The 23,386-nt window shown below is 45.0% G+C and overlaps 1 protein-coding gene across 3 annotated transcripts; it reads left to right on the forward strand.

Moving 5' to 3' along the window:
• Positions 1 to 16,620: 16,620 nt before the first annotated feature.
• Positions 16,621 to 23,062, forward strand: LOC147853085 (pentatricopeptide repeat-containing protein At2g33680-like). 3 transcript variants are annotated; one of them, XM_087333315.1, is made up of 3 exons: positions 16,621 to 19,574; positions 21,299 to 21,552; positions 21,653 to 23,062. In XM_087333315.1, the coding sequence occupies exon 1, from the start codon at positions 16,678 to 16,680 to the stop codon at positions 18,505 to 18,507; it is 1,830 nt and encodes a 609-aa protein (XP_087189441.1). In that variant the 5' UTR covers positions 16,621 to 16,677; the 3' UTR covers positions 18,508 to 19,574; positions 21,299 to 21,552; positions 21,653 to 23,062. The 3 variants fall into 3 exon arrangements, with proteins under 3 accessions (XP_087189441.1, XP_087189443.1, XP_087189440.1); XM_087333317.1 differs by lacking the exon at positions 21,653 to 23,062 and having other exon boundaries at positions 16,621 to 19,684; positions 21,299 to 21,594; XM_087333314.1 differs by lacking the exon at positions 21,653 to 23,062 and having other exon boundaries at positions 21,299 to 21,594.
• The last annotated feature ends 324 nt before the right edge of the window (positions 23,063 to 23,386 follow it).

The raw sequence follows: 23,386 nt of genomic DNA on the forward strand, positions 1-23,386 counted from the left end.
ATCCGGAGGCATCTCGGCCTCTCTGACCTCATCGTCAGAGCTCGGATTGGAGTCGGGGCTCGGAGTCGAGGGCTGGTACCAGGACGCGGACTCGTCAAACACAACGTCGCGGCTGACACGCGCTTGTTTGGTGTGAGGGTTATAGCACTTATAACCCTTCTTCTCGTCCGAGTAACCGACCAAGATGCATTTCTCGGCCTTTGCGTCCAGCTTCCTCCTTTTCTCCTTCGGTACATGCATATACGCAATGCTACCGAACACCCTCAAGTGTCGCAAGTTCGGCTTCGTTCCGAAATATAGCTCGTGCGCCAACACTTTGTCTACGATCCGGTTCTGGATGTATACTGCGGTCCTTACCGCCTCGGCCCAGTAGAACTTGGGCAAGCTCTTCTCCTCCAGCATTGCCCGTGCCGCTTCCACAACTGACCGATTCTTCCTCTCGGCCATGTCGTTCTGCTCCGGCGTGTATCTACAACTGAATTTGCACCGAATTCCCATTTGTTGTAGATATCCGTTGAATTGACCAGAAAAGTACTCTTTCCCGCCATCTGACCGCAGGCACTTGATCCTTCGTCCCGTTTCCGTTTCCACGAACCCTTTGAGGTTCCGGAAACAGTCGAAGACTTCGCTCTTCCTCTCAATGAGGTAGATCCACGTGTGCCGCGTGTGGTCGTCGATGAAGGAGACGAAATATCGGCTCCCGCCAAGACTAACGTTTTGTGTCGGCCCCCATACATCGGAGTGTATAAGGTCGAGCTTGTTCCGGCTCCGGTTTCGCTCGTTTGGGAAAGGACGTCGGTGTTGCTTCCCGAGCTGGCAGGCTTCACAAATTTGTGCCTTTCGGCCACTAAATTTGGGCAATCCAAACAATACCTGTTTCGATTGCAGATCTTGAAGCCACTAGTAGTTGACGTGGCCTATCCGCTTGTGCGACAAGTCGATGTCCGACTCGGATTTTTGTCCTTTTGCGAACATTGCGGTGCCGCCGTCAGTGGAATCGAGGATGAACATCCTCCCGTCTCTGCGCCCTTGCGTAATCACACGGCCTTCTTCCTCAATGAAGCACCCGAGGTGTGTAAACCGAACCTCCATCCCTTGGTCGACGATCTGTCCGACCGAGACCAAGTTCTTCGTGATTGTCGGAACGTGCAGCACATTCATGAGTTTCCCTTTCTGCCCGACATGGCTAAGGGGGACTTCTCCGACATTCGCGATCGGATGCGGAGTGTCGTCTCCAGTTGCGACTACTCTAGATTGTATCGGTTTTTCAAGGTACGAGAACCACTCCTTATGGCTCGTCATGTGGTTTGACGCGCCGGAGTCTACGTACCACACCTCGTCCGATCTCGGGGTGGTCCATTTCATTGAGTTTGCTTCGTGTCTCGTCACGAAGGCAGACCCTTCTCCGGCTCTCCTAGAGTCTTCGGCGTAGTGCGATCGCTGCCAATTTCCCTTGTTGGTATGTCCGAAGCCGTTTCCGGAACCGGTTCTCTCCGAATCAGCGCGCTTCTTCCAGCACTCACTTTCCCTGTGGCCCTTCTTGCCACAGTACCAGCACTCCGCAATGACCTTCCCTTGCCGGTTCTCATCGCTTCAACTCCCCCTTTTTCCAGAGGGCCCGGAGTTGCTGTCGGCATCACTTCGGTGCCTTCTTCCTTGATCTCGTCGGCCGCCTCCATTGCGCGCCGACTCACCTCGTCCTCCACGTCCACGGGGCCTGTCTCCCTCCGTGTACAACATTCTGTTGTCGGTGTACGTGCTTGTAGACGCACCCGCGTGGTTCTCCTCTACTAGGAGCATTGACTGTAAGTTGAAAAAGGACGGCGTATTCTCCCGGGTACACACAGGCGTTCGGAACGCTCCGAACTTCGACGCCAAACCTCTGAGACATATCTGGCCATCTCGCTCTCCTCGATGTTCACCTCTATGGAGGCGAGGGAGTCGCAGATATCCTTGATCTTCGAGGTATAGTCAGCCACCGATAAGTCGCGTTGTCGTAGGTTGCTCAACTCTTGTCAAAGCTGAAGCTTCTTGGTTGTGGTGCTCGCGGCGAAAATCTTCTTCAGATTTTCCCACGCACCCTTCGGCGTCTTTGCATGCCGAACATAGCTCAATAGTTGATCGCCCACACACGACGCGAAGTAGTATAATACCCTACTCGCCGATTGCTCCCACGACAGGAAGTCTTTGTGTGTCAATTCGGGTGCCGCGTCATTAGCTCCTTCGACATAACTCCAGTAGTCGTGCCCGAGCAGGTACTGGTGCATCTTGTAGGACCAAGACGCGTCGTTGGTTCTGTCGAGCTTCTCTGTTGGAAGCGAGCTTGCCATGCCTCTATCCATCGTTCTTCTTGTTCTTCTTCGTCAAGCTATGTCGGTTGCAGAGAGGTTCTCAACCCTCGCGCTCTGATACCATGTAAAAAGTAACGTGCGCAAGCAAGTATAAAGACTTAGGTTTAATGGAGAGCTTGAGCTTACGCAGTATACTCAGGAGAGACAAAGAGAGTGAGAGAGAGAGAGAAAAAACAAGAACTATATTCAAAAAAGGTACTCAATCTCTATTCACCACACTCTATACATATGTGTGTTCAATGAACACTTTTATACAAGTCCTAGAAGGACTGACCGAAGTACTGACAGTACTTCAATGCTCATTAAGAGCTCCTACACTAACTCCCAAATATATTCCTCACGGAATATCTTTCCTAACGGCCTCCCGGTTTACGCACCGGTCTGCGTACCGGTTTACACATTCGGCCTAACCGATCGGTCCCAACCGATCCGGTCCTCGGCTTCTTCAGCCGATCCGGCCGATGTTGAGCTTGTCTCTCAACACGTACCACAGTGAGCTTTGCGTAAGACCGCTTCCTTCTCATCCTGGCGTATTCCGCGTCGCCAGATCCCGTCGCTGCCTTTGTGATACAGGACCCCTTCGACCAAACAGAAGTTACGACTTCGGACGGCCAATCGTTTCTTTTCGTCCGTCCTTAATTGCGGCGGTGGTAATCCTGTGGTCAGAAAGAATGTCATCTCCATCAACCAACAATCGGGAAAAGTTTTTCCGTACATGTGGCTATAGTTGCTATCCGCAATATGTTTGCATCAGGAAAGTCATCGTCATCCTTTCGCACCGTTTCTCCATTATCTATCTTGCTTAAGAAATTTGCTACAGCGTGTTGCGTACCCAGTCGATGTTGTATAACAAAGTCGAACTCCTGGAGCAACAACATCCATCTAGCCAATTTTCTTGTTAGTGCCTGCTTCCCCTCCAGGTATAGCAGCGTCGTGTGGTCCACGTGAAACGTAAATTTCTGCCCCAATAGATAATGTCGGAATTTATTGATGATGTATATCATCCCCAACGCTTCTCGTTCCGTTGTGGAGTAGTTATTCTCCGCCTTTGATAGCTTCCTACTAGCGTAATATACTGGTTTGTACCAAGTCAGCTCCGTGAGCTGCATCAACGCACTACCTATTGCTATGTCCAAGGCGTCTACAAAAACGTGAAATGGTTTCCCCCAATCTGGTGGTTGTACGACTGGTGCTTGAGTCAGCATTATTTTAAGCGCATCGTATGCCTTTTCTTCAGTTGTCGTCCAGTTGAAAGGTGTACGGTGGACGGCGGCATGTAACAGCGTGGCGAAATCCGCTAGATATCGTAACATCCGACTATGCCAGTGTATTTGTCCTAGAAAACGGCTGAGTGCTTTGGTCGTTGTTGGCGTTTTTTCTTGAATGATCACGGAAATTTTATTAGGATCCATCGTTATCCCCTCCTTGTTGACGATGTGGCCGAGGAGGGCTCCACTTGTGACGTCGAACGCGCATTTGGCTGGATTCAGGCTTAAGCGTGCAGCCTAGCAGCACTCCAGACACAGTCGTAAATGACTCACATGGTCGGTTGTTGTCCCATACAATGCGAAATTGTCCAGAAAGACTTGCATGAAGGCGGGTATGTAATCCCTAAAAATTTCCGTAATTGTCCGTTGGAATGTCGTAGGCGTCGTCTTTAACCCGAACATCATGACTACCGCAACATAAACCCCCCAGTCGGTGACAAACATCGTCTTCTCTTGGTCGTCAGGATGCATGCATACTTGATTGTATCCACTAAAGCCGTCTAGAAAATTGTACGTGTCATGCCCTGCGACTGCGTCCAATACGCTGTCGGTGAAAGGTAAGGGAAACGTATCTGTAATAGTTACGACGTTCAACTTCCAATAGTCTACGCAAACGCGGATTTTTCCATTTTTCTTCGGAACTACGACTATCGGGCTCAGCCACATAGCTTGCTTGACTGATCGAATGAATCCAACTTTGAGAAGTTTGTCAATTTCTTCTTTTACGCGAGCCGCGTAGTTCGGATTCATTCGATATCGACACTGCTGAACAGGTTTCGCATCGGTAGCTAAATTGATCTTATGCTGGTAGAATTTTGGAGCTAATCCCTTCATGTCTTCGTGGGACCATGCGAACACATCTTTATATTCCTTGAGCAGAGCTAACATCGCCTCTTTCTGATCCGGTGGTAAGTCTTTCGTGATGGAGAGTAATCGAGGATCCGCCGTCGTTTCTACGTTAACTTCTTCCAATGTTGAGGCAATGACTCGTTGTGAAATTTCCATTTCTTTCTTGACACGGCCCGTGCTCGGTTTAATTCCAGTATCGACTCTGGGTTCAGTTCATAAGCCTCTTCGTGAACTGTAGTGGGAGTAGCGTACTCCGTCGTGGTTTCTATTACGTCAATTTCAAATAGCGAGATGATTCGCGGGTGCTCATCCAAGTACGCTTCCAGCTCTGTATCATCTACTCCTTCCAGCATATTTATGTCTTCCGCGTACAATGGTGTCATTCCTTTGGGTTGCGCCATCATTTCTTTTGTGGGTACGCGAACTTTGTTGCGTCCTCGTCGGAAACTAATACAATTATGTTGCCAGCTCTGTTTGATGTTCGTCGAACGAAGCCAAGGTTTGCCAAGCAGTATTGGGTATGCTTCCGGAGCGTCGAGTGCGAGTACTACCGCCGAGATGTCAAAGTGGTGACCGCCAATGACGATGCATAGTTTCCGGATTAAGCCTAAGGGCCTGATAGATCAGGTATCTGCCATGCGAAGCCAAAAAGGGCAAGTTTCCCATTCCGAAATTCCTAACTATTCACACGTCTTTGCACTAATCACATTAACGGTCGAGCCCCCGTCGATTATACAGCCTGTTATTTCCTTCCCATGTAGTACTAGCTTAATGGCTGGATTGTGGTGATCCACCACCGTTGGTCCGGCACTAGTTTCGGCAAAATTTGCTGAGACGTTTATACTAGGCCTACCTGTTATGCGATCTTCGACGGTTTGCTGAAATCGTGGAACTAGTTGAAGGAGTTTTTCCATAGTTATGGTTATTTCGCAATCCGCCAGTGCTTGCCATATGGGGTCCGGGGATATTATGTTTTCTTCTATCGGCCCATCCTTGTTTGCAGACTCCTACCGCATACGCGTCGTATTGGCCACATTTGCTTTTTCTACCCATGCTTGGGCCGCTTTGCGTACCTCATCTTGTGCAGCCCAGTCCGCATTCTTTGTTTGTTGCCGTGTCGTGACCTGTGTTACCCGTTCCTTTGGGTGAACACCTTCGATAGATCTGCGTCTATCGGTCTTCAAGGGCGTGGTACGTGAAGGCTCGTAACAGAGGCGTAGAGAGAGATACAGGGCTCAGAGAGAAAACACTAGCGAGGTTTTGATAGACGTGGCGGCGTGAAACTCATAGGTATGGATCAAAGCACAGACCCATGCAGCAAAATAGGCACAATTAAGATATATTACTATGGCAGAAAAGGATTACAGAACACGGCCTATGCTGGTGACCTTACGAGTTTATCTAATTACGAATGACTAAGCTAGTTCTTCCGCCTATAATTTTCTTCTCCCCCTCTAAGGTACTGCTCCTCGTTTAAATAACTTTTCCCCTAACACACAGCCGAGCCATCGGTGGCCCGTGATACTCGGACTCGGCGTTTGCTAATTTCCTAATTTTACATTTCTGTCCTCTGGACAACAACCTGCTGAACTTCTGTCGTAATCGTATTTACAACTGGTCCTTTGCCCTTGCGCAGTGGACATTGAGTTTCATAATGTCCCGGCTGTTGGCAGACAAAACAATGTATGTTGGACTCTCCTTTCTCTGCAGCTGGTGGCGGATTCCTATCCCCAAGCGTCGTTGGCTCCTCCTGGTCTTGTTGCATTCTCCTGGAATTCCAGGGTGTTTGCAGTTGGTCCCTGTGTGACTCCTGGCGCCGGTCATCCTCCGAACTTTCCTTGTAACGTTGTTGGATCCTATACTGTCGATGCTTTCCTTGTGAGCGTGGCCCATTGAATCCACCCCGCTTATTCGTCGAACGGTGGTTGTCGTAACAACGCCCTCCTTTATTATACCGGTGGTTGACCCGATATTCTTCTTCCTCTGGCTCCTCTTCATCGGAATCGTTGTTATTCCGGAAATTATGGTAGTGCCAGTCATCACATGGATTTTGATCCATATATCGGGGTCGTTCCTCTTGGCGCCCTGGATCATTTCGGCGAGGTGGTCGTTGTGGTTCTACGCGTCGTACTGTGGGCGTAGGTTTGTTCAGCATATTGTACTCACATTGCTCGACCGTGTGTGCCTTTGAGTAACAAATTGGGCAATGAATTCGCATATTGCATTCCACCGCGGAATGCCCGGAATTGAGGCAAATCGTGCACTGAATAGCCTGACGAAAGTGGCGTTCCTCGTTCTGAGGCAATGCCTGTCGTAATGAGGACAGAGAAAATCCTTCCTCCTCTTTATCCAACTCAAGCTATAATGCTTGCTCAATGACCATATCAGTTGTTTCCCCTTTCACACTACATGTGTTGAGCGTCGTCCTGATAGGCTGCCACAAGGCTACCAAAAACGTCTCCCTAGCCTCGACATCTGTTGGGGCCCGTTCTAATTTCCGTCGTAGATTTTGGAAGCGTAAGCTAAAGTCCCCGAGCAATTCTGTTGGCAGTTGCTTGATTGTGTAGAACTGCCCGATGATTTCGCGTTGAGGTACCCTCCGATGAAAAAAGCGCAGAAATGTTGACTGCAACTGGCCGAAGGTGTGGATTGCTGGTAGATCCATCTGTGAATGCCAAAACGCAACTCTACCATCCAGAGTTAAACCAAACTCTGTCATTTTTTACTGGCGTGCTTCCTCTTCTGGAAATCGTTGCGCCATGTGATTCGTGTTCCAAACGTTCAGGAATAGCCGAATGTGGCTTGCGGCGTCTGTTTCGCCATTAAAGCGTGGGTAAAAGAATGTCATTCCAGATGCGATGGTGGGCAGGGAAAGATCACCATACTCGTGTGGTGACAGAACTTCCCGCTTGACGTCGCGGTGTTGAGTGTGCATGGAGTCGACTTTGTGGTCCGGACAATATCACTAAGGCGAGGTTTTTGCCTTGCGCGCTCCTCTATCTAGCGTGTGATGGACCTCGTGAGTGGTCGGACTTGTATGGTCGATTCTCTGGGCCGTCTACGGCTAGACATCCATCCCTTGTTGTTCGTATGCGAGAAATCACAGATCACCAAGCATGCCAAAAGTGTTACCGATTAGGAACATTGTCTATGCTCAGTCCTTCGACGTAGACCTCAAGGTGACCATGTTACAAGGAATAGAACCGGCGTATCGTAAATCGTAATGGGGTACTCCCTCGTATCCTAGTAGCATATAAGGGAGACGTCTACAACCGAACTCCTTAGGAAGTGCACTAGTATCCGCACTTACACCTACACCCTTACGATTAACAGTACGCAATAGAGAAACAAAGAACACAACAGAGAAAACCACAGTTATGCACACAGATCAGAGAAGATAGTATTCTATTAGAAAAACGCTCTATACTCCAAAATTACATGCTCCCTCTTACAGAGGATTTCTGCCCTTTATATACACAGGGCTTCTAGCCGTTCACGCTTCCCGCATGAACCATTACATGCATTTCTTAACACTTTACTATATTATAATGTTTCTACTCTTCTGTTCGTTGGTTACAATTCCTGCGGACAACACAACACATTGTCGACGTGTTCATTCTAGATGAAATGCGGGGGGCTGAATCATATAGATTTGTTCCTCAAGATCACCTTGCCGGAACACATTTTTCACATCTGATGTAGATGCCACCCCTTCGTCGCTGTCACCGCAAGCAAGACACGGACAATCGTCATCTTCGCGACTGGTGCAAAAGTCTCGTCATAATCGATTCCATGTTGTTGCGCATAGCCTTTGGCCACCAGTCGGGCCTTGTACCAATTGACAGAGCCATCGGCATTTTATTTGACTTTATATAGCCACCGACAATAGATCGGCTTAACTCCTTTCGGTATGTCCACTAAGTCCCACGTCTCATTTTCCATGAACGTGTGCATCTCTTCCTCCATGACCTTCTGCTTGTTCGGATCCTTAGCCACTTCTGCGTAGCTCTCCGGCTCACACACAACTGTCACCTTTGCCATGTATGCATAATGATTCGCCATATACTCATTGTACCTATAACGAATTATAGGGTGCTTCTGACAGGTGGATCGGCGCAATCCCTGATTCGTCGATTTCTTGGTCCTCTCAGCCGATTTCGACCTCATTTTTCGAGGTTCCTTTTTGTTCCTTCTAGAATGGGATCCACTCTGATCCGACTCATCTCTGTCGGTATAGTATTTCAGCATCTTTTTCTTCCCCTTCTATTTGCACATGAACCGTCTCCTCGGTTCCTTATGCGGGGAGAGCACGGCCGAGTCTTCACTACTCGTCAGCTTGTCATCCAGTTAACCAATTCGGCTCAACTAGTCCAGATTTGGACCACTCATCCGAAGAGAAGTCGGACTATCCAACTATTCAAATTCCACTATGCTTCCCTCTGTTCCGGAATTCGTTGCTTCGTCCGCAACAATCGGCTCGGATTCAAGGGATGAGAAATACCAGGATGCCGATTCGTCAAAACGACATCGCGGCTAACTCGGACTTGCTTCCACCGGGGGTTATAGCACTTGTACCCCTTCTTCTCATCGGAGTAGCCAACTACGATGCACTTTTCGAATTTTTCATCTAGTTTCTTCCGCTTCTCATCTGCCACATGCACATAGGCAATGTTGCCGAATACCTGAAGGTGCGCTAAATTCGGCTTTCGCTCGAAGTATAGTTTGTGCAGCAACACCTTTGTCCCTGAGGCAGATATCCGATTCTGTATGTATACGATTGTCCGAATTGCTTCGGCCCAATAAATCTGGGACATGCACTTCTCTTCTAGCATCGTCCTTGTCACTTCTACCAACGTCTGATTCCGACGTTAGACCACACCATTCTACTCCAGCGTGTACCTGCAAAAGAACTCTCGATGAATTCCATTGGTCTGCAGATAACTAGTGAACTAGTCGGAAAAGTTCTCTTTTCCGCCATCCGATCTCAAACACTTGATCTTCCTTCTGGTTTCTCACTCTACATGATTCTTTAGGTCTCGAAAGCACGAGAAGAGTTCGCTCTTCATCTCGATCAAATAGATCCAAGTGTGTCGACTGAAATCGTCGATGAAGGAGATGAAATACCGACTCCCCCCAATGCTCACGTTTTGTGTTGGTCCCCACACATCCAAATGGATGAGATCGAGCCGATTCCGGCTCCGGCTCCGATTATTCTCATTTGGGAACAAATGCCTATGTTGCTTCCCGAGCTGGCAAGCTTCACATATTTGGCCTGTCCGGCCATTGAACTTCAGAAGTCCGGAAACCACATGTTTCGACTACATCTCTTGAAGCTTCCGAAAGTTAATGTGGCTAATCCGTTTATGCCAGAGGTCGATGTCTGACTGGACCTTCTGCCCTTTCGCGAACATAGCAGTGCCTACATCATTGGTTTCAAGGATGAACATTCTTCCATCCCGGTGCCCATGTGCAATGATCTGGCCTTCCTCCTCGATGAATCATTTGTGGTGAGTGAACCAGACAGGCATTCCTTGATCCACGATCTAACCGATCGACACCAAATTCTTGGTGATCGTCGGTACATGCAGAACGTTCCTCATGACCCCTTTCTGGCCAACATGGCTCAAGAGGACATCTCTGATGTGCTCAATGGGATGTGGGGTGTCGTCTCCGATTTCAACTACCCCCGGCTTCTCCAGCTTCTCGAGAAAAGAGAACCACTCTTTGTGGTTCTCCATGTGGTTTGAAGCTCCAGAGTCTACATACCAAACTTCTTCTGACTTTGAGTTAGAGATACTCCCATCCGGTTGGCCTTGTGTTTCATTACGAGGATCGATCTTGACCCAGCTCTCTCTGAGCTTCTGCCGAAGTGCGATCAGTGATGCTTGTCTACGTCTTTCCGGCTCGATCCGGCTTTATCCGTATTCGCTCTTTTCTTCCAACACTCACTTTCTTTGTGGCCCTTCCGGCCACAATACTAGCATTCTGTGTCAGCCTTTCCTTGCCGACTTCTAGTGCCGCTTGGACTCCCCCTATTTCCGAAGGGTCCGGAATTGCTGTCTGCACTATCTTTGTGCCTCTGATTCTACTCTTGTCGGTTGCCTACATTGCGCGTTGATCCGCCACAACCATGAGGCCTCTCCACCTCCGCATACAACATTTTGTTGTCAGTGTGCGTACTTGTCGACACACCCGCGTGGTTCTCCTCTACAAGGAGCATCGATTGTAAGTCGAAAAACGAGGGTGTATTCTCCTTTGTATAGACCGTCGTTCAGAATGCTCTGAACTTCGATGTTGGGCCCCCGAGACAAACTTGCACCATCTCATCTTCCTCGACAGTCACGTTGATGGAGGCAAGTGAGTCGTAGATGTCTTTGATCCGGGCCATGTAGTCAACCATCGACATGTCCTTTTCTCGAACATTGCTCAACTCTTGTCGAAGTTGCAACTTTCGGGCCATGGTGCTTGCTACAAAGACCTTCTTCAAGTTTCCCCAAGTTTCCTTTGGCATCTTGGCGTCCCGGATATGGCTGAGCACCTGATCACCGACACTGGATGTGAAGCAATACATTACCATGCTTGTTGCTTGTTCCCAAGCCGGAAAGTCCTTGTGTGTCGCATCAGGTGTTGTATCGTTAGCTCCGTCAACATAACTCCAATAGCCATGCCCGAGCTGGTAATGGTGCATCTTGTACGACCAAGATGCATAGTTGGATATGTTGATTCCTCGGTTCATTCTCTTCATTCTTTTCTGTTTCTTTTATCGAAAATTAGGTTTTCGTCTACCTAGCGGTTTCTGTCCGCAACAGAGGATTTCTAACCCTCGTACTCTAATTACGTGTCGAAGCATAAACAAACCAGCTCAGCCTGATATCAACAGAAAACAGAGACAAGGTTTAATGGAATCTTGAATCACACAGAGAGTACACAGGAGAGAGAGAGAGGGGGGGGGGAGGAGGGGAGAGAGAGGGAGAGAGAGAGAGAATTCAAAATAATAACGCTTTGTGTACATAGAATGTGCTCAGAGAGCACTTTTATACAAGTCCTTACACGAACTGACACAAGTACCATAAGTAGTTGGATGCTCATAAATGTGTCTCTACACTCACTCCAAGAAATATGCCTATGTACTAGACTTAGACCGTAGACCTCTAATGGCCTACCGGTTCACACTATTCCGAAGTACGATCCGGTCCGGTTCCAAGTTCCGAACACTGATCCAGTTCTTCGTTCTAGTTACTGATCCGGCTCTGGCTTACTCAACCGATCCGGAGCCAGTTGAGCTTTACCGCTCAAGCGAACAAAAACTATATTGCGGATGTTGAATACAAAATTATCGTTACCTATTACAAGTTTTCCATGCCCTTTATATACAGGGTCATGGGTGGTTACACTTGGCCCGTGAACTGTTACTTTTCTTAAAATATTAATTACGCTTCGGTTGTCCCTACGCTACGGCCCCACCCATCTTCTTCGCTTGTCGTAGTCGTCCCTTTGTCTTTTCTCTTTCTCAACCTTTCCCACTTGGTCATCCAAGGCGGCCAACATGCGACAACACGCTTCCAATGAACTCCACCAGAACTTTGAGCATGCACGGAATCAGAATTTGTGGTACAGTTCATTGTGGACGAGATGGCCATATACGACTCGATGCGCGAAGAACGGATGGAGAAGTTGAATGATTCATATGTAAGTACACATATTGAAAGATTGATTAGAATGTGGCCGATAAAATTTCTTGTATTTGTAATATGGGTGGACATGACTTTGGTAGTTTAAGAAAGTTGGTTGCCCAACGAATGATAGTGGAACGACAACCGATTGTGTATAGAACCAAATGGAGGATGAGGCACCCACCAATTAGACCCAAATGGGGTAAATGCCAAGTCAAACTGATGGACGTGGAGCTGAAGGAATTTGAGGAGATTACATCTAGTCTAAGGAAAGTGCACCTAATGTGGGAATTGTCCACATCGAGTTTGGTAAAGCCACACGAGGATGGGACATGACAACCACTAAATCGTTTTGCTAAGTATTGTCTATGTGTTTTGTCTTCTTGCTACCAATGACACTCCTCCCAATGTAAAAAACCCTTTTCAAAATAGGTTCAAACTAGCATGTTGCATACTTGAGCTCTCGGCTTTATGTGGCTAAAACTGATTTGAGAACGTTGTGCATAGAGGGATAAATGGCATCCACATGAACCATGGGTCTATTCACAATGTGGATGGAGTATACGATGCTCCAAGATGTGTTTGAGTGGTTCCACATTGTAGATCCACTTTGGGTGCAACTTCACACACAAAGTTGTAAGGTGGAGGACATCCTAGGACGGGTGCCTGAATGCGATTTCATCTTCATACCCACATTGCACTCATGGCATTGGGTGTTGTGGACAAAGATGCGACACAGTCCACAGGATGTCGATGCTGCAAAGGTGACAAGCCAGGTAATCTATTGTGATCCACTTAATAATGATGCAACATGCAGCCATACAAACCATATGTAGCGGCAATGACGACCATTGCATTGTAAGGGAGGGTGAACATCACCAAGTGCACATCCCAACCAAGCCCATGGGTGGGAATGCGTCTATTACATGATGCAAACCATTCATATTGTAATGGATTTCATTCAAGGCTTCACATCTTCCGATTTTGTAAGTATGACCCAATTGTGGATTGCATGGAACTTTTATAAGTAGTGGGTGGGTTCTTATAATCACACCTTTTTTACAAGGTATAGAGAGGTGGTTCGGACACGAGCATGTACAAATCTCCCTCAGACAAACATGGTGAAATGGGATCGAAGGATTTTGGGATTTCCAATTTCATAGCCATGGCAAGTTTTGTATGGTGTTTGAAAATAGAGTAGGTTGTCTGAAAATTATTAGTAAGGTGTTTGAAAATAGAGCAGGGTGTCGGACAATTATCAACAAGGTGTCTGAAAATAGAGCAAGGTGTTTGAAAATCATCATCAAGGTGTCTGAAAATAGAGCAGGGTGTCGATCGGGTGTATGGTGACAACTTTTTCATTGGCACACTTTTTTTTATCCACGTCAAACGGTGCAAATCGCAAGCGCCCTCAGCAAAGTGCCCTGCCAATTCCCTCGCCAACCGTCTTTATTATTTGATAGCAGTTAGACTTGAGCCTACTCTTCTTAGGGCCGCCCATGCCCATGCCCATGGATGCTCGTGTCTATCCGCTACCAAATCATAAATAGGCTTGACGAGGGAATTGTGGCAACAAACGGTGCAAGTCGCTTAGCTGAGGGCGCGTGTGATCTGCACCGTAAAATTTGAATAAAAAAGAACGCGCAAAAAAAAGTTGTCAAAGGTCGTCCAACCACATATGGTCACTCAACTCTGACCGTTGCAGGTCGGCCAATTGTTCAAAAAACTTAGTCTTAACAACAAAAAATCATCTTAAAACATAAAACTTAACACTTCACCTAACAACAAAAAATGAACTTTAAACGTAAAACTTAAAACTTAAAACCTAAAACATAAATCGGGATTGAGTGCTATTAGATTATGAGTCCCTGATTAAAACGAGGGTTTAGGGTTTATAATGATTAAAATAAGGGGCATTGATTAACACTCTATGAAGATTTGAGATTAATTCCCTACACTCAAATACACATTAATATGATCGTTATTTTTGTTGTTTAATCATTTCAGGTTGTTGGCGGTTGGCGGTTGAGTGACCTAATTAAAATAGGTTGGGTGACTCAGTAATAGGTCGGACAACCTGATTAAAATAGGTTGGGCGACCTAATTAATAGGTTGGGAGACATGATTATAGGTTGGGCCAAGTGATTAATAAGGCGATCTGATAATTGGTTGGCCGACCTGATTAATATGTTGGGTGGTCTGATTAATAGGTTGAACACAATTGTAATGGACTTGAGATCAAAAACTCAAGATTGACAACAACATTCTTTGAATCGTTCACTTGAGATCCAACAAGAACTTCAAATAAACTATTTTCATTTTCTGAATCATGGACACATCGGATCAAGAACTTGAAATAAACTTGACATCAAAAACTTGAGATCCAACCACAACTGAGTACTACTTGACATCAAAAACTTGAGATAAACAACAACATTTTCTGAATCAATCATTTTTTGAACCAACACTTGAATTAAAAATGGGTAGATGTTCCATTAAGAAGGTTATTCGATATACAATGTGTGACATTTTCACCATATAGAAATCCTCCATATACAAATATAATGTCATATTTACAAAATCCGCCCACCTTGTGCAGTTGGAAATCCCAATACCCTTTGTGCGCACCCTATGACCTGAATCCGAAGGAAATACATGTCATATTTGGTGAACCACATCTCTATGCCCATTCACCAAATACATATAAGAATAAAATTTACAAAATCCACATGAGACATCCATTTGCAATCACACTTACAAAATCCGGAGATAAACTCCTCGACCAACATCATCACGTAAAAGCCACAATCCCAACCATTTGGCTGAGTTGCGATGTGCATTACATGATGTCGACCCTCCAACACGATCTCATGGTCTTCCGATGCACTAGATATTTTTCGAATCGCAATATCTACAAGACTACACAAGGTGCCAGTCACTTCGTTGTTTAGTGGATCGTTGAAGACTACTACATTGGTTAGCTTAGAAACTATGTGCCACAACTTTGTCCTCGACACCCAATGGCCCGATACCATGATCGGAATGAAGATGAAATCACGCTCGACTACGTGTCTGAGGATGTCTTGCACCTTCGTCGTTTGTGCGTGTAGCTGCACCCAAAGTGGGTCGACTATGGTGAACCATTGTGACACCTCATGGGGCAACTAGTACTCCATCCACATGGTGAATAATGTCACAGTCCATGTGGATGCCATTTCTCCATCCTTGCACATCGTTTGCAGATCTGACTCCGCAACGTCAACAACGAGATCGAGTCTTTGGCATGCAAGTTGGTACCTGTTTCAAAGAAACATGCATGCAATTTGACTCGAGTTTGGAACCTCACAATCTGGTGTTGAGAGTATGCATTAGATTTGTCAGACCATATTACAAGAAGATCGAGATTATACAATGAGCTACATCCGCATACCATTTGGAGGAACATCTTCCTCAAATGATGTTATGCCCTGTATGGGGTCAATCTGAGGAGGAGAAACCACCATTGCCTGGTCCAACCTCTCTCCACCCCCAAACATGTCAAATGTACAACTTCTCCAAAGTCTTCTAATGAAAACCCTGTAAACAAATAATCGGTAACCATATATGCATCACTAATCATTACCATTAGCAATAAAAAAATTATCCGTGACATACCTCCCTTCACTTGGATATATGTCACTGTTATCGCAATCAAACCACTCTTTGTACTTGGACCTGGTAACTATCTACACGATCAAGCAAAAGCTAAACCCTAAATCAAGCAAAAGAAATAATAAAAAATCAACCAAAACCCTAAGCCCTAAATCAAACATTTTTTGAAATCAAAAGTAGAAACAAGTAAAATACATACTTGGGAATTAAGTAGGTGGCGATGTCAAATGTGGCGAATGCATGTAGTCGACGACTGTTTGGTTGAAAACCTTTTTCCAGGCAAAAAACCCTGACGATCATTTAAAAATGTGAGAAAATGATAGGTTTCAAGATTTTATACCTTAGGTTGGCGACCACTTAGGCATGTTGGGCGACCACATTAGGTAGTTGGGAGATTGAATAGTGGTTGGGCGATTCGAAGTGTCAGAGTTGGGCGACCTCTGATACCTTTTTTTCACGCGTTTAAAAAGAATTCTAAATCGGACAGTACAGATCGCACGCGCTCTCAGATGTGCGACACGACATGCACCGTCCGTGACCGCGATTCCCTCGCCAAGAAGGCCTATTTATGATTTGGTAGGATGTGGAGATAGAGAGGTCGCCCATGGATGGATGGATCATGATGGATGTGTATGGAGCATTCATGCATGCATGCATGCATGCATGGACCATCCATCCATCCTGATGGATTCCTTCCTCCTTTTGTTCTTCGTTCTTCGTTTGGACGCATCTGTCTCTCTGTCTTGTGTGTGTGTCCTGCTACCCAATCATCATCATCATCATCATCATCATCATCATCATCATCATCCTGCGAGAATGCATCATCATCCGTGTCGGGGAGACGGCCTGCGGGAGTGCGAGCAGGCATTCCAGGCTCTAGTTGTGATGCATGAGAAAGGCCTGCCCCTCTCCGCTCAGCTCTTCACCTCTCTCTTGCGCAAATGCACCTGCAAAGAGTACCTGAGCCTGGGCAGAAGAGTCCAGGAGCTGCTGCTTACTATGCGGGAGGGAAGGGGGAGCCCCACCTTCTACAACTTCATCGCGAACCATCTCATCCGCATGTTTGCATTGTGTGGCAGCTTGGCCGATGCAAACCAAGTTTTCGCATCCTTGCGCACCCCCAATGCGCATGCTTGGTCTGCTCTCATCTTCGCACACACCAAGCTGGGGCAAGACGACCATGCCATTCATCTCTTCTGCACCATGGTCTTGCACTCCAATGTATGTCCCGATGCTCCCGTGTTTGTTGCTGTTCTGAAAGCATGCTCCAATGCACAACATTTCATCCACGGAAAGATCATCCACTCCGAGGTGGCTGCCCAAGCCTTGGAATCAAACCCACACGTTGGAAGCTCTCTGGTTGCCATCTATGCCAAATATGGAAGCCTCAAAGATGCATGCAATGTGTTCGACTCATTGCCAGCACAAAGTACCGTGACTTGGGGTGCATTAATATCTGGTTACGTCCTCCATCATCATGGCCGTGAGGCGCTCCACGCTTTCCGACAGATGTTAGGTCACGGCATCCCCCCTGATATCATTACTCTTGTCAACATGTTGAAAGCAAGTGTTGATATCAAAGATGCAAAGCAAAGCAAGGTCTTCCATTCTTATATTAATGAGTGGAGTTTTGACTCAAACCTTATGGTTGCTAATGCCCTTGTTGACATGTATTCAAGTTATGGCAGTATTAAAAGTGCGCGGAAAATATTCGATACGATGTTAAAACACGACGTCGTGACATGGGCTTCAATGATTGGGGGTTATACCCAACAGGGACTTGGTGAGGAAGCCCTCCTACTTTATCAACAAATGCAGCACGAGGGCACAGAGCCCAATTCGGTGACATTTGTATTCCTTATCAATGTGTGTTCAAACTTATCCCTCATGCCTTCTGGCAAGTTGATTCATAATCACATTGTGCAAAGGGATTGTGAGGAAAGTGAACATGTTGGAAATGCTCTTGTTGAGATGTATTCAAAATGTGGAAGCATTGAAGACGCATATCACGTGTTCCATGTGCTACCAAAGAGAGACCTAGTTGCTTGGAATTCCATGATAGCAGGATTTGCCAAATATGGTGACTATAAACATGCAAAACTGTCCTATGAACAAATGACAGAGAAAGGATTGAGACCCAACATTATAACCTTTATTTCTCTTCTCAGTGCATGTGGACTGCAGGGCCTTGTTCAGGAAGGCTGTGCCACCTTTAACTTATTGATGGAGCATTCCCATATTATTCCCGAAAGTGATGTTTATAGTTGCATGGTCAATATTTTGGGCCGTGCAGGATTCCTTCTTGAAGCTGAAGATTTAGTTCAGACAATGCCATACCAACCTAACATGATAACATGGATGTGCTTGTTGGGACAGTGTAGAATGCATGGCAATGTGGAGATGGGAGGTGAAAGCTTTGAGCATGTCGTTGTCAATGCTGACGGCGATTACAGACATGCATCTGGCTATGCACTCATGGTGGACATGTATGCGAGGGCAGGAATGCAACAAGATCAAGAGGGGATGCAACACCTCAGGATTTCTGCCAATGCATGGAAGAGGCCAGCTGGAGCTCGCATCGTGCTTGCAGGAGATGCACATGACTTTATTGTAGGAGATGAGGCACATCCACAACGTACTAAGATCTATGCAGAGCTCAAGAGGCTTCAGGTTCGTGTGAGAAAGAGTGGGTATGTATGCATGTATGTACCCTGAATGATATACGTGCATATAGTATTCACACTGATAGTATCATCCAGAACAAACAAGCAAACATCACTGTGAAGACCAGAGAAATGTGTCATGACTGCTGATTGTCAAAGAGTGTTCCATTTATTCATGATCACAATCAGGTCAAGTTGGAATTAAGCTGCCAAACATGCATAACATATCTATCCTTGTTAGGTGATATGATGGGATACAGTTAGGAACCATATGTAAAAGAATTTGATCTTTTCCAAATGCTGACTTTGTGGTGCTTGCATTTTGAAAGCTCGTGGAAAGGCAAAAGTTGTTTCAATGCCGGAGCAGACACATGTGCTGATTGATAAGCAAGGGTATTAAAAAAATATATGATGCTGGCCCAAATTCTGATGGGTTTGAGTGAGATCGTTTGAATACTTCTTCCTAATGTGGAATTTTTGATACCTCATCCATTTGATAGTCCAATATTTTGATAGCCTGAGTTTTTCAGGTTTTCACTGTCAAGCCTCAACAAACAGCAAGTGAAATGCCGATATTTTCTGGTTCCTACCAAAGAGGAGTTTGAGAGAGAAAATATTGGAGCAGGAAAAGCAAATGGAAGGGAAAAATCATGTGACGAAACTGTAGAATACGAGTTTTGATTCTAAAATACGAGATGAAAGTTTGGGAGTCCTGGTTAGTTTTCTTTGGCGAAGGAGTCTGGGAGAGGACATGCAAGGATGGCGTGCATCAGCAGTGTACATGTATTGACAGAAAAGTTGAAAGAACTTTGTCTTTCTATATGTAAAAAGATAGAGGAGACAAGGACAAGGCCAGCAAGAGTATTAGGAGAACACATAGCTCTCTTCACTTTATGGCTATAAAGAATTCCATGGGTTGGGAAACAATTGAAAGATGGCCCCATTGAATGGAACAGAGAGGGGGGGTGTGGTAGCTGGTACCTATTAAAATTATAGGATGCTAGTAGAGCTGCTATGTTGATATTGACAGAGACCAAATAGATGGTGATAATAAACTTGCAAAAAAATGACACACTTGGAACTTCAAGTTGGAAGCATTATTCAGCTTTACACTCCTTGGTAATTATCCTGTTTTAGATTTGTATTCCAGTCTCTCCAGCTTGTTTTTCTGTCTCATATGAACAGGAGCAGTGTGAACTGCTGCATTTATCATATAAGTGATCCCCAAGGTTGGTAAAATTTCCAATGTGTTTATTTTATTTTTGTCCGTATGCACGCATACTGTAATTTAATGCACAGGACTGCACAGCTTTTTATTCAATCGTATGAATTAGCTTCTCCAACAAAGGGATCATGGCACAGCTTGTCTGAATACTTGGTCAGAAATGTTTCCGTTAAAAAATTGATCCTTCTCACAGTCAATACACACCATCTTAGAGTGTTGCACAGTAGACATCTCCTTTTTGGATCATATAGATTTCAGAATCCTTGCTAAAGGTTGCTTAACAGAAATCAATCTAATCTTTACCATTGATTGTATCAATCAGGAAAAGTTTTGAGAATGATATATTTTCTCAAAAAGATCACACTGGCCTGTGGGACCTGAGAAGGATTTCAACTGTTTATGCTAACCCGTCAATGCAATTGACAAACCAAAAATATCTTTCAAAGCTGGCTTACATAAACTAAATTGGAAGTGTAAATGCTGACCTCTTAAAATATCCATCATGAGGTGATCCAACATGGAAAAATTGCTGGGATGAGGATGTTGTCTATGATGACTTATGATGTTTCTTGTGGTGTTATTCACATCAGAGTTCCAGATGGTGTCAGCAGCATCCCTGACAAAGACAAATGGCTATAGTTATTGTTTCTCTGTGAGCTGTGAATCCATTTGGCAGGGTGCTTGCTTGTACACCGTTGGGGCAGTCCCTAATAGTATCTGTGCTGTGTAAGTGGATGAATATTTGATCTCTTACTCGATTCTCTCGCTATGACTAACTATCTCTAGAAGGGATCTCTCTAACGATCTTTGATAATTGTACTCCATTATTATTTGTAGAGGTCCAAATCCTTTAACCAAGGAACAAGTTCCTTTACTCTCATAGTAGACTCAACAATGATATGTGAGACCTACAAAATGTCTTTAGTCAAGCAAGTAGTGGTTTCTTGGAGATCAACCACCAGGCTTGATTTCTAGGAACAAGTAGTTGATCAACCCAATGGCTATCTTCAAAAAGTGTATGACCTTTTTGAACAACATAAAATATTGTGCTGAGTTGTTACATTTTAGCAAAGATTGTCATGCTCTCAAGCATTGACTATCAATGTGTAAAATAGAATAAATGAGGTAATACCTTGATAGATTCACATAATCCAATGTTGCAACAAAGTGTATGGAACATGACAATAATCCGTACAATAGGTTTAAGCAGCCTAGAAGTTACTTGCACATGGATTAGTTTCAAATTTTCATTTTCCATCCCCACAGGAAATTATCTTTCAGTGGCATCGTTGGGGACTCATCTTTAAAACACCAGCCTTACTAGCTATTGCATATTTGTTTTGGGAAGTATTTTGACCTGTCTTTGTACATTTTCTTAAAGGGGACATTTATCTCACATATATTGCTGGGTTCTTGCTTTTTCCATCTCGTTTTACTTCTTCATATGGAGAATATGAAGTATGAATTATTTCATTTATAATTTTATAAGTAGGCCCCAAGGTTGGTAAATTTTCAATGCTATGTGCTTATTTATTGTCTGTCAGTCAGTATGCTTTGGATGCATGCATGCTGTAATTTAATTCATGGGACTCATTCACATCTCTTTGTTTGATCATAGGAATTAACTTTGGCAGCAGCAGCAGCCAGCACACTGGTGGGTCATTGGTGGCAATAATGGACAACTTACGAACGAATCAGTGGTGGTGGTTGAGCAGCATATTGGTGAGTTGGCAGCTGTGGAAGCCACTGGACAACAACCAAGCTGTTTTGGTGCAGGCTTTGGCAACTAGGCTGCTCATGATCCATGCAGTGCCATTGCAGGGAGGGGCAACAACTGACTAAGCAGGTCGATGTCAGGAGTGGTAAGGGTAAGTTTGTTTGGGTTAGGGGGTTAAATAATCTCTAAGGTCATCACAGAGCCAGGTCGCAACGACTGACTAAGCAGGTCGATGTCAGGAGTGGTAAGGGTAAGTTTGTTTGGGTTAGGGGGTTAAATAATCTCTAAGGTCATCACAGAGCCAGGTCGTAGTTGAAGAGGGTGCATATAGTGTGGTAAGGTCACAATCAATGGCATAAGAGGGGTTGAACTGGTAGAACCAGTCCTGTGGCGAATAAAAGGTTAGTGGAGTGATGGGAGTAGGTTTTAGTGCTGGTCGCCTCAGACTCCAAGTTATCCACAAGGTCCTCTTTCTTACCCACATTATTGACATTGATTGGAGCTTTGGACTTTTTTTTTTTGGGGTTTGAGTATATGGTGAGGGTTGTAGTGTCATAATTATCGTCGGTTCAATCAAGGGTGAGTGATGATAATGATGATCTATTGTTGGCCAGTTTCTCAATCATGTCTTGTAGAAGCATCCCAGGTATGGGTTGCATGTGAGCACTTTTGCGTGATCTTGGTAGAGGTAAGATCAATACGGGGTATAGTCCACTGGTAGGCTTGCTGCCCTTTCATCTTTGTGCTGCTGGTTGAGCAATAAATCATTGTTGCCAGATAGAGGACGTTCTCATTGCACATATTGTGGGACCTATGAACCTCGTTGTCCCACATAATTACGCTCTTGGTCATCGTCATAGGAGTTCCTTGTATAGGTGCAACACACATGGATATTGTCACACTTGTAGTGGGTCAACCTCCTTGCCCTTTTCGTAATCACTCTCTTGGTTGTGCACATTGAAGTCACTCATGTAGGCATGGAACGGGTAAATGTCTTGACGAATGTAGTCCTCAGTATTGGTCATGTAATGGGGTTGACTCTCCTCATTGTCCCACTTGTAATCGCATTCTTGGTCATGCTCATTGGATTCATTGGTGTAGGCATTATTGTGTGAGGGGCGTCAAATGACATTGTAGGTAGGGTACTTCTCTCGATAATATGTCCACTTAGTGTGTTGATTATGCTAAGGTATGCCAATTGAATTCTTCTCTTACTTAGTGGTTATATCTAGGCTTACATCTAAAATCTCTAAGTTTGAATAACTATTTGTATTTATTGTGCGTAAATAATTGTTATTTTTTGACATTTATGTTGAATGAGAAACACATACCCATTGATGTTCCCTCAACACAACATGGTTTTGTTGCACAATGTGCTTGCTTGGTGCAACATGAATATGCTTTGTGGTACTCTTACTCACTTTGGCTGGGCTTGTTGTAATACCAACATTTTTGTTTCTTTTGCCTTTTGCCTTTTTTCTTTACTTCTTTGTTATTGAAACTCCCCCTTCTTGTGGAGTTATGTGTTTTGCCAATGCTAGTCTTCGTTGGACCTTTCACTCACTAATCTGCTCTTTTGTTTCTCAACTGCAACCCACCATTTGAGTGAGTAGGGAATTTGGCGTTCAGAGGTTGCTCGCTTCAATCTGCCATGGGTTTCTTCTCCTAGTAAAACATTGAGTCAAGTTCAAAGAATGATGGTAGGGTTCCTCGGTGATGCTAGTGGTTCTCAAACTAAATCATGGGCAAAAGTTATCAAGGTATATATCCATCATTCCGTTCTCATTGATGTGCACACAATTAAGGCAAAAGAATCTCACAAGGGCTTAACTTTATAGTGTAGTTATTGTTTAGGTATCCTTTTGCTGAAGTTTGTGAGCAGTTGTGTTCACGGTGAAGATATTTGTTAGGTTTTTTTGTTTTTCCTTTGGTATATTTATGTCCCAAACATAGCCAAGTGTTGTCGCGAAGTATTTAGTCCACGACTAG

The sequence above is a fragment of the Azolla caroliniana genome, unplaced genomic scaffold (genome assembly GCF_043228905.1).
Source record: "Azolla caroliniana isolate FFs.n. ecotype wild unplaced genomic scaffold, voAzoCaro1.0.p SCAF_17, whole genome shotgun sequence".
NCBI lineage: Eukaryota > Viridiplantae > Streptophyta > Polypodiopsida > Salviniales > Salviniaceae > Azolla > Azolla caroliniana.

Coding starts and splice junctions, on each gene's coding strand:
- LOC147853085 (XM_087333315.1), top strand. CDS start 16,678: ATGCATGAGAAAGGCCTGCCCCTCTCCGCTCAGCTCTTCACCTCTCTC.